Source organism: Schistocerca americana, chromosome 3 (genome assembly GCF_021461395.2).
Source record: "Schistocerca americana isolate TAMUIC-IGC-003095 chromosome 3, iqSchAmer2.1, whole genome shotgun sequence".
NCBI classification, from domain to species: Eukaryota; Metazoa; Arthropoda; class Insecta; order Orthoptera; family Acrididae; genus Schistocerca; species Schistocerca americana.
This window is the reverse complement of record NC_060121.1, coordinates 572343615-572355677: the sequence shown is the minus strand read 5'-3', so window position 1 is coordinate 572355677 and position 12063 is coordinate 572343615. Positions and strand designations below refer to the sequence as shown.

The 12063-nt window shown below is 43.6% G+C and overlaps 1 protein-coding gene across 1 annotated transcript in view; it reads left to right on the top strand.

Annotated features, from left to right (window-relative positions):
* Nucleotides 1-12063, top strand: part of LOC124605731 (juvenile hormone esterase-like) — a 117240-nt gene that overhangs the window by 58158 nt on the left and 47019 nt on the right. The window contains exon 7 of the mRNA XM_047137610.1: nucleotides 8525-8675. Coding sequence (XP_046993566.1) covers nucleotides 8525-8675 — 151 coding nt within the window. The remainder of the gene's footprint in view (nucleotides 1-8524; nucleotides 8676-12063) is intronic.

The window sequence follows — 12063 nt, the reverse complement described above, 5'->3', positions numbered from 1 at the left end:
ACCATAACAGCGACAGTCGTTATCCGTGAGTACAAACCATGCGTAGGCATTTTAATTTAACGCAGATCACCGCTGAAGATTCAGTACACAGGGTGCTACGTCACTGCACACAGTCCAACTAGGTGCAATCTACTGTATGTTCCCGTAGTGTTCGCCCTAAAGTCACTCAAATCATGGTCTGAGTCCGCTTTCAAGGATCGAACCTAGATAAATTTCTTCAGCTTTTTGTTGTCATTCACCACGCTGTGATAATGATACTGCATGCTGTCCCATGGCGTTGCTCGGTATCACTTCAAAAAAATGGTTCAAATGGCTCTGAGCACTATGGGACTTAACATCTATGGTCATCAGTCCCCTAGAACTTAGAACTACTGAAACCTAACCAACCTAAGGACATCACACACATCCATGCCCGAGGCAGGATTCGAACCTGCGACCGTAGTGCTCACGCGGTTCCGGAGTATGCTCTATAAGTGTGAGTTATTTGAACAAATAATAGTGTATACTTTCTAACAAGCAAAGTATGCTGCGTGTAACATTTGCAGTAGGTTACACATTTTCACCTCTCAATGCATAATATTGTCCCGAGGCAGAGAAAAATCCCTGACCCCGCCGGGAATCGAACCCGGGAACCCGGGCGCGGGAAGCGAGAACGCTACCGCACGACCACCAGCTGCGGACTCGGTGTCACTTCCTCTCTTCTAAGACCAGTATAACAGTGTCGGGGGGGGGGGGGGGGGGCGGACACTGAGACAAGGCATGATAAGCAGGACATTATGTGCTTACTACCAGTTCGTCGATGGTCGTGGAATCACCAATGTACGATTGATTAGCAGTATTGTTCTTGGTTTTAGTCGTCAGTTGCTGGATATATTCCAATCTCTGTCTTCCTCAACAGATTCTGCCCACTACAACTCCCTCAAATACCATGGAAATCATTCCCTAATGTCTTAACAGATGTATCATTCTGTCCTTTCTCCTTATCAGTGTTTTCCACATATTCCTTTCCTCTCTTATTCTGCGCAGAACCTCCCCATTCTTTACCTTATCTGTCCACCTAATTTTCAACATTTCGGCTGTAGCATCACATCTAAAATGCTTCGAGTCTGTTCTGTTCAGGGTTTCCCACAGTCCATGTTTCACTACCATATAATGCCGTGCTCCAAATGAAAATTCTCAGAAATTTCTTCCTCAAATTAAGGCCTATGTTTGATACTGGTAGCTTTTTCCAGTGTTAGTATGCTTTTGATGTCCTCCTTGCTCCGTCCTTCATTGGTTATTTTGCTGCCTAGGTAGTAGAATTCCTTAAAGTCATCTACTTTGTGACCATCTACACTCCTGGAAATGGAAAAAAGAACACATTGACACCGGTGTGTCAGACCCACCATACTTGCTCCGGACACTGCGAGAGGGCTGTACAAGCAATGATCACACGCACGGCACAGCGGACACACCAGGAACCGCGGTGTTGGCCGTCGAATGGCGCTAGCTGCGCAGGATTTGTGCACCGCCGCCGTCAGTGTCAGCCAGTTTGCCGTGGCATACGGAGCTCCATCGCAGTCCTTAACACTGGTAGCATGCCGCGACAGCGTGGACGTGAACCGTATGTGCAGTTGACGGACTTTGAGCGAGGGCGTATAGTGGGCATGCGGGAGGCCGGGTGGACGTACCGCCGAATTGCTCAACACGTGGGGCTTGAGGTCTCCACAGTACATCGATGTTGTCGCCAGTGGTCGGCGGAAGGTGCACGTGCCCGTCGACCTGGGACCGGACCGCAGCGACGCACGGATGCACGCCAAGACCGTAGGATACTACGCAGTGCCGTAGGGGACCGCACCGCCACTTCCCAGCAAATTAGGGACACTGTTGCTCCTGGGGTATCGGCGAGGACCATTCGCAACCGTCTCCATGAAGCTGGGCTACGGTCCCGCACACCGTTCGGCCGTCTTCCGCTCACGCCCCGACATCGTGCAGCCCGCCTCCAGTGGTGTCGCGACAGGCGTGAATGGAGGGACGAATGGAGACGTGTCGTCTTCAGCGATGAGAGTCGCTTCTGCCTTGGTGCCAATGATGGTCGTATGCGTGTTTGGCGCCGTGCAGGTGAGCGCCACAATCAGGACTGCATACGACCGAGGCACACAGGGCCAACACCCGGCATCATGGTGTGGGGAGCGATCTCCTACACTGGCCGTACACCACTGGTGATCGTCGAGGGGACACTGAATAGTGCACGGTACATCCAAACCGTCATCGAACCCATCGTTCTACCATTCCTAGACCGGCAAGGGAACTTGCTGTTCCAACAGGACAATGCACGTCCGCATGTATCCCGTGCCACCCAACGTGCTCTAGAAGGTGTAAGTCAACTACCCTGGCCAGCAAGATCTCCGGATCTGTCCCCCATTGAGCATGTTTGGGACTGGATGAAGCGTCGTCTCACGCGGTCTGCACGTCCAGCACGAACGCTGGTCCAACTGAGGCGCCAGGTGGAAATGGCATGGCAAGCCGTTCCACAGGACTACATCCAGCATCTCTACGATCGTCTCCATGGGAGAATAGCAGCCTGCATTGCTGCAAAAGGTGGATATACACTGTACTAGTGCCGACATTGTGCATGCTCTGTTGCCTGTGTCTATGTGCCTGTGGTTCTGTCAGTGTGATCATGTGATGTATCTGACCCCAGGAATGTGTCAATAAAGTTTCCCCTTCCTGGGACAATGAATTCATGGTGTTCTTATTTCAATTTCCAGGAGTGTATCTTGATGTTAAATTTCTCGCTGTTCTCATTTCAACTACTTCTCATTACCTTCGTCTTTCTTCAGTTTACTCTCAATCCATTATCTGTACTCATTAGACTGTTCATTCCATTCAGCAGATCATGTAATTCTTCTTCACTTTCAGTCAGAACACCTTTGTCATCAGCGAATCGTATGGTTGATACCCTTCTACATTGAATTTGAATTCCACTCCTGAAACTTTCTTTTAATTCCATCACTGCTTCTTCGAGGTACAGATTGACTAGTAGGGGCAAAAGATGAGATGCCTGTCTTACACTCTTTTCAATCCGAGCACTTCGATCTTCGTCGTCCACTCTTATTAGTCCCTCTGTGCTCTTGTTCATATTGTGTATTGCCCGTCTCTCCCTACATCTTCCCGCTATTTTTGTCAGAATTTCGAACATCTTGCACCATCTGACATTCCCGAGGCTTCTCTGGGTCGACAAATGCCATGAACGTGTTTTGATTTTTCTTTCGTCTTGTTTCCGTTAACAACCGCAATGTCGGAATTGCCACTATGGCGCCTCTACCTTTCCTAAAGCCAAACTGATCGTCGTCTAACTCATTCTCAATTTTCTTTTCCATTATTCTGTATATTATTGTTGTAGTAGCATTGATGCATGAACTGTTAAGGTGACTGTGCGATAATCCTTGCACTTGTCAGCTCTTGCATTCTACGGAATTGTGTGGATGATATTTTTCCGAAAGTCAGTCGGTATGTCGCCAGGCTCACATATTCTACACACCAACGTAAACAGTCGCTTGGATGCCACTTCCCCCAACGATTTTAGAAATTCTAATGGAATGTTATCTGTTCCCTCTGTCTTTTATAATCTTAATTGCTCTAAAGTACCTTTAAATTCTTATTCTAATATTGGATCCATATCGACACCTGTTTCCCCTTCCATCACATCACACAAATCTTCCACCTCATACAGGCATTCAATGTATTTTTTCCACCTATTCGCTCTATCCTCCGCATTTAACAGTGGAATTCCCGTTGCACTCTTTATGTTACCACACTTCCTTTCAATTTCACCCTAGGTTATTTGGCTTTCCTATATGCTGAGTCATTCCTTCTAAAAATCATTTCTTTTTCGATGATCAGCAGTATCATTGTTTACAGAGACGCTCGCACAGTGGCTAAAAGCTGCAATTCAGTGGCATGCCTTGACCCCAAGGAGGCAGTGTGTGCCTCAGCAAAGCACTCGGCCAGGTGCTTGGCTTCCGACAGGAGAAAACAAAAGATCAGCAGCGCGATGGCATTGCAAAGCAACGTCTGCTGGCTATTCCCGGCAGGGGTACTGCAGCAGCTGTTGCCGTCCCACAGTTGATTAGTAAGCTATCTCTGTGGACATGAACGGAGGGTCCCTAGCAGGTGCACGGAAGCCGGTTGAGGTCAGCCCCATCTTGTTGGCTCCAGTTCATGCCCAGGTTGCATCATGTGCAGCAATGTCTTATACACCACAAGCTAGCGGATGCTGCAGTACACATAGACGAATGAGAGTGAGCCAAATGGGATTGGTGCATAGTTATCGGCGTGGACCAGAGGTACAGCAGATCCGAGCGAGCAGTATTTAGAGTTACTCAGCCAGGTTTCTTTAAGACATGCCGCTGCTGTCGGCATGTAGTCGACCAAGTCGGCACAGTACTTTCCCCAGCACGTGGTAATTCAGCTCACCACTCTAGTGGACTGGGCCCTGGTACAGCACTGAATGATTCCTCAGGCATCCCACATGTTGTGGTCTGGGTGGAGGGCTTCTGGTGTAACGCTGTGTAGAACCAGATATCTCATGTGGTGTCCTGCCGCTCCAAGACCACTATATCACAATTGAGGTGACAGTGGAATAAAGAAAATCGCTCTTGGATCAGTTTTCATGTTTTGTACCACAGCCTGAAGAGGAAAAAGTCTCCGCTCGATTAGTTACGTGACTGCTCACACACATTCACAAGCCTCACCGAACCTAGTCTTCACCGGATATGTTGCAGTTGCGTCAGGCCAAGTTAGGTGACTTTTGTAGCCGTCTAATCACTCTGGATCAGGTTTACATTTATATGACCTCAAGCCAAAGGAACAAAGCTGTAGAAAACGCCGAAGATCCAACCGTCATCGGTCAAGGCAATACTGTAATGCCATAATGTGGCATTTTGCTCATAAGGTACAAATCATTAAAGAATTATGCGCTCTAATACAAAAAACCGACGCGCCACGACGTAATTACCTGAATGGGACGGAAATCGGTATATATGACATACGTGTACAGACAAACAAATGATTACACTTTCCTAAAAATTGGTTTATTTTTCTTAGAGAAAGAGCTACACAAATCGAGCAAAGGTCCATCGCTGACCCCCTTGCAAACAATTATTCGGATTGGCATTCGTTGATAGTCGTTCGATGTCCTCCTGAGTGATATCGTGCGAAATTCTATCCAATTGGATAGTCAAAATCCCCTACCCGTAACTCAGCAAACTTTCTTAATTGGGGAGATATCCGATGACAAGTACGAATACAAGCAGTAGAAACTCTCGCCGTGTCCGGGCGGGCATTATCTTGCTCATATGTAATCCCAGGATGGCTTGCATAAAGGGCAACAAAACGACGCTTAGAATACCGTCGAGGCAAGGGGGCCCCGGTTGACAACCAAAGGGGTACTGCTATGAAATGCCACCACATACCATCACTCTTGGGCGTCGGGGCGTATGGCGGGTGACAGATTGGTATCCCCCTGCTGTCCGGAGCGTCTCAAGATACTTCTACGGCCTGGACACTCATTGACTAGAGTTGGATTGTCCTCAGTGACGGGTCCCGCTTCGAACTGCGGCCCGACAAGCAATGATGTCATGAAGTCATGCCTGCACGACTGCAGTGAAAGTAGCGCCTTGTGCTGGCAGTGCGCGGAAAAGACTTTTGTAAAATGATAAAATGTATCCAAATGGATTGTTGTCGCCATCGACAGGCCACCTCACAGAAGTAGTTTCATCTTTGTTTATCACTTTCAATTCAGTCCTTTCCGGAACGGTGTCACCAGATCAGATTTCTACACCGCCCGCCCAAAAACCTCCAGAGACTCACTTTATTCTTAGCGTATGGGCGGCGTCAGGGCAGTATCTACGGTAAACAGTAGACATGCACTTGGTCAGTCTGTTGAGAGTAGGTAGCGTTATGTAGTGGACACGTGGCCGTAATGCGTCAACGTAGTCGTGTCACAAATCGCAGTGTAGCAAAATCTCCAAAACCAGTGTTCAAAACATTCTGGAGATGTTTTGAAGAAAAGAAAGTTTTGTCCTGCACACTTTTACTACCGACCCAATAGAAATACAAAATGAAGATAATTATTTTCTAGAAAAAATCCTCATTGGTGTCGAAACTTGATGTTATCAATACAAAATCACAAAAAAGTAAATAAAAAAATTTTAAAATATGACAGTGTAGAAATTCACATGAAGGATCAACAATTTGACTAGATAACCAACACTCGAGCCAATGTGACACACCAGTTGATGTGATCCCAAAGAAGGACTTCTCTGAAAGTTTCAAATTGTTGCGTGCAAGTTCCGTCCGATGTACTCAAGTCCAGGGAGACTTTAACACCTGTAGCCTTAGAACCATCACCTTATGTCGTTTTTTTTTTTTTTTTTTTTTTTTAGACGTTTCTTGTATGTTTGTCTCTTCGCTAAAAGTTTTGCATTTTAAACTATCTTCCCAATGAATTACAGACTTAAAATTTTCAACATAGCTCAGAACTGGGTAACAATGCAGTATTATACCGCTTTCGTGCATGGTATTTCGCGGAGTGTACTTTGTGTACTATTGTTATTTCTCCCTGTGTTTCGACAATGTTTCGCGGAAAGAACGGCATCTGACAGGCCCTTCGTGTGAGCTAGAATCTCCGTGATTTTTATGTTTACGGTCTTTTCGTGCCATACACGTGTCAGGAATCAGTATATTGGTCGACTCAGGAAAAGAGAAACTGAAACAAACCCGAAATTTTGCACATGTCTCTGATGTAATGTAACTGAAATATTTGAAATCGACTGAAAAATGTCACATACTGTAAAGCAGAAAACAGTATTATTTAAATAAAAAAATTTTTCAATACAAACCAACTTTGAAACAAGCTATAAAACATAAAATAAATTGAACTAGCACCATACAGATCCTTTACCACATTAAGAGAGTCTTGAAAATTTGTGCCTGTGAATTTTCAATGGCTATGCCAATACTTCTACATCTACATTTATACTCCGCAAGCCACCCAACGGTGTGTGACGGAGGGCGCTTTACGAGTCACTGTCTTTACCTCCCTTTCCTGTTCCAATCACGTACTGCCGGAAAGCCTCCGTGCGCGCTCGAATCTCTCTAATTTTACATTCGTGATCTCCTCGGGAGGTATAAGTAGGGGGAAGCAATATATTCGATACCTCATCCAGAAACTCACTCTCTCTAAACCTGTACAGCAAGCTACACCGCGATGCAGAGCGCCTCTCTTGCAGAGTGTGCCACGAGTTTGCTAAACATCTCCGTAACGCTATCACGCTTACCTAATAACCCTGTGACGAAACGCCCCGCTCTTCTTTGGATCTTCTCTATCTCCTCTGTCAACCCGTCCTGGTACGGATCCCACACTGATGAGCAATACTCAAATATAGGTCGAACGAGTATTTTGTAAGCCACCTCCTTTGTTGATGGACTACATTTCTTAAGGACTCTCCCAATGAATCTCAACCTGGCACCCGCCTTACCAACAATTAAGTTTATATGATAATTCCACTTCAAATCGTTCCGTACGCATACTCCCAGATATTTTACAGAAGTAACTGCTACCAGTGTTTGTTACGCTATCATATAATCATACAATAGAGGATCCTTCTTTCTATGTATTCGCAATACATTACATTTGTCTATGTTAAGGGTCAGTTGCCACCCCATGCACCAAGTGCCTATCCGCTGCAGATCTTCCTGCATTTCGCTACAATTTTCTAATGCTGCAACTTATCTGTATAGTACAGCATCATCCGCGAAAAGCCGCATGGAACTTCCGACACTATCTACTAGGTCATATATATATATATATATATATATATATATATATATATATATATATATATATATATATATATATATTGTGAAAAGCAATGGTCCCATAACACTCTCCTGTGGCATGATGCCAGAGGTTACTTAACGTCTGTAGACGTCTCTCCATTGAGAACAACAAGCTGTGTTCTGTTTGCTAAAAACTCTTCAATCCAGCCACGCAGCTGGTCTGATATTCCGTAGGCTTGTGCAGTTTGAAAGGAGAACGTGTGACACTTGCAATAGATAACATTAAGAACTGTAGAGAGTATCCGTCATTGAGATAAATGACACAACAGTACATATCATTTGCTTTGCAATTAAATAGTTAGAGACTTGGGTGATCTATTCATGCAAGAGTTATCTGTTGCATGCACTCTGCGTTTTTCGTTTTAAATTTTACATGGATAGTCGTAGCTATTAAACATTGAAGAACACAAATTTTCAGGATTCTGTTTACAGAGGTTAGGAATGTATATTGGCTAGCAGAAATTATTCTATAATTTTCAGTCTGTTTTAAAAGCAAGTTATATTCAAAAGATCTTTTATTTAAATAATAATTTATTACTCAATTTTCGAAACATTGTGACTGCAGCTTCCTGTTATTTAGAATATTGTAAAACATTACGTACAACCTGGTCAACGAATGTAAACTTGTGCTTCTTTCCAGGAGAAAACGATTTTGGTACCCGTGGTATGGGGACCCAGCATTGAGGCAGATCTGGCTGGAGCTTTCATCTCAGAGGCACCCATCAAAGTCCTGAACGAAGGGCGCTTTTGCCGCGTGCCGATCCTCACAGGTGTCACATCTGGGGAGACAGGTTGGTGATTATGAAACATTTGAAACATGTACTTACAGCAATATCAATTCCATTTACTGTTGTTTTGTATCTTAGTAATTATTTCAGACCGAATGTTGAACATGACACCTCATGTGAAAACATGAGTGAATATAAAAACATGAAGTGTCACTACATTAATCTCAATTCCCCTCTATGCCTCACTGCCCTTGTAAAAGTGTCATCCACAAAATGAAAAACCAAAAAGATTATAGGTGGAAGTATCAAATACTGAAATGTGGGTAAATCAATTTTTCCGTACTATGAGTATTTTACTTCAACCATCTTCCTGCAAAAAATGTATGTGAGCAAATGAAGCTGCGTGTTTCACGGGTTTCAGACAGACTATCCAAGTTTACCTCTTGCAGTATTTTCCATTATCATTTTACAAAAGATGAACTACTGACATCGAAAGAAGGAATGTGCGCAGGGTGAAAACGGGTATATAAAACCATGTAAGCGAGAAGTATTTTGCGTCACTGCAGTGGCAGTGTGTTAGAAATCGAGCGCAGATGTGTTCAAAAATGAATTACAATAATGTAGGAGCAGAGATACTGACCTCTGAAACCACGTTAAATATAGCGATTAGCGTCTAATGAAAACAAGATTTTCTGTAGTCTCAAAAGACGAAATAGCTCCTACATTACTTTCTTTTAAATCTCTAGGAAGTTCGTTGTTTATAATATGCGTGCATTGTTTCATAAAATACTGAAATTATAACCCGAGGATCATGGCTGGATGTGTTGTAAGCAGTAGACGCCTCTTGCATCCAAGCCCCATGCGGTTACACAACCCGAGACAGTCGTTGTGCAGAGGAAACAGACTCCCCAGCTGGAGATGCTGGTTTTTCTTGCTGTTGATGACTTCTGGACAGAGTTAATGCTTTGTACGACTATCTGCTCACTGAAACCTAAATATGACCCCCGAATATCGGTTATTCTGTTATATTATTTCCAGTATACACCTACATATTTCGTACGTGTACTGTATATAAGCTTTTTAGACATAGCTTAAACGTTTCTAATGTTTTCCGCCATTGCGAAATGGAATCTGTTCGTGTTCTTGACAATTATTTTGTCTTACATCATGGCGTCAGGTTTATGAATGTTATCAAGATACCGGTTCTCTTTGCTTTGTACACTCTGTGACGTTTAAGGCAAGTACTTAGCGTTTCAAAAATTTGAAAGGCAGAACTAGCACTCGAATTAGTTGCCAATTAGGAGTCACAGATAGTGATAGAAAACATGCTCTTTATCTGAAACTCACCCCACAGGAAAAGAGGGCCGGGCGATAGCAGATTTAGTCACCGTTGTTTCCAGAAAATAATTAAAAAAACCGTCACAGAAAGTAACCGTCATTCTTAGGGTATTGAGCTGATTTTTTAAATCTCAGAACTGTCTCGTTACATTTATCAACTTCGGTAACAAATGGACATACCACAGAATGGTCACTACCAACACAAGCTACTGATTTCGGCTTACTCTATCATCGAATGAGGTTTTACATTACATTTACTGACTGGTATGAAATGTAGCTTATTGCACATAGCCTCAGACATACCAGACTAATTATGATGAGCGAGGGAGGTGGCACAGCAGTTCATACACTTGGGTCGTATCAGACAGTAAACGATTCAAAATCTTATCCAACCATTCAGAATTAGCTTGTCCTTATTTTGTAAGTCCGCTTCCGTAGCTGATGGTCAACGTGAAGACTGCCTTGCGGAAGACCAGGATTCGATTCCCCCTACTGCCAGGTATTTTTCATTGGTTGTAGGAATGGAACGGGGTGAACTCAGTTTCAATAGTTGAGGAGTCATCAAGCTGAACAGTCACTGATGGCAGCCCTTGGTTCATCTAGGCGGTCACTCACTCCACAGTTGCACATCTATTCGCCCCTACGCATCTTCGCAGAGCCGATCCCCCGCGTCATCAATGAATGGTCGCACACTGCAGTTACCTCGGAGCCGGTTATGGATAACGGCATTTTGGCATGTTCAATATACATTAACCACAGGGCGATGGGAACAGATTACAAACATTTAGTTTACCTTTGTTTAGTAAATACTCCACCTTTGGCCAGAAAGCCAATGCTCATGCCCTTTTGGACGTCAGATAAATCGCTCCGCTCCAGCATTAGGACGACGACTGCACTGTTTCATGTACTCTATACCGCTAGTGCTGCCACCTACTGTCTGTGTGTGGCTATTACACGTTGACGTCGAATAAAGGAGCATATCACATTTGAGCGGACGGCGTAGTTTGCTCCTTGATCGGGCAGGAAAGTTTGTGTACTTAAAAGCACTTTTTTCTGAATGAAAAAATCTGCAGTAGAGAATGCACTATTCTGAAACTTCCTGGCAGTTTGAATCTGTGTGCCAGAGATGACCGAACCGGCCCATTACTGGAAATCGGTCCCGGAATCTTAGTTTTAAGTGTTTTCTTTTTTTTTCATTTTACTCTGACTCACCGAATTGTGGAACAGCTTGCGTTAATCAAGGAAGCCCTTTTTCAAAAGTTTTCATTGACCACAGCTTGTAATTTTGTTATTCGTGCTGCTGACACTTCCAAACTTTCGGCTGTTCTCATTTCATAGGCCTAAGAAACATTATGAACACATCTACGATGTTCTCAAGCGGACCTTTCATCCTGCAAAGTACCTGATGATCTCCTTTGTTGCTGCAGATTTCAGCAGTCTTGCGTGGGTCACTGTATCTGACTTCTCAGTCGGGGTTTACATGTTCGGCTATGAAATTTAAATTCGTTGCATTAAGTATTGCCGCTGAATATAGACAGTGAAATTTATCTCATAGATATATTCCTTTAAAAAACATTTCTGGGTGGAATTAATGCCTTTGTCTTACATGTAGCGGCAAGAAATAATTCCACAATCGGACAAGTGCTAAAATTCGAGGTAGCAAGGCATATGCGATATAATCGGAAGATATCCTCAAGGGATATTCCTTTCCTGCTGAGAGCTTGTTTAATGATATTTCATTCGACACCGAACGGGACTGCATACCGAGAGAAGGCGATGCCAATGACAATATGGGTTGCGTTCCGACATAGCTTTATGAAATAAATATGAGTGGAAAATTGGATTAGAAAATAACTGATTTTCAGTTCACTCTCAATAAGTCTTGAAATTCACGCACACAGTGCACAGACAATTGTCTCTTTTTGTGTAAATGTACTAAAAGTTAATGGTAGGAAACCATTTAACAAAAACTTATACAATTTCATTTGCTTAAATACACAAGATTTCTACAGTAAATCTGTATTTCGTCATAACTATAATAAATCTCGTGTTAACTGCATCCGTAATCCTGACATAATGGTATTGAATTATGCAAAACATTTTAATATAAAAC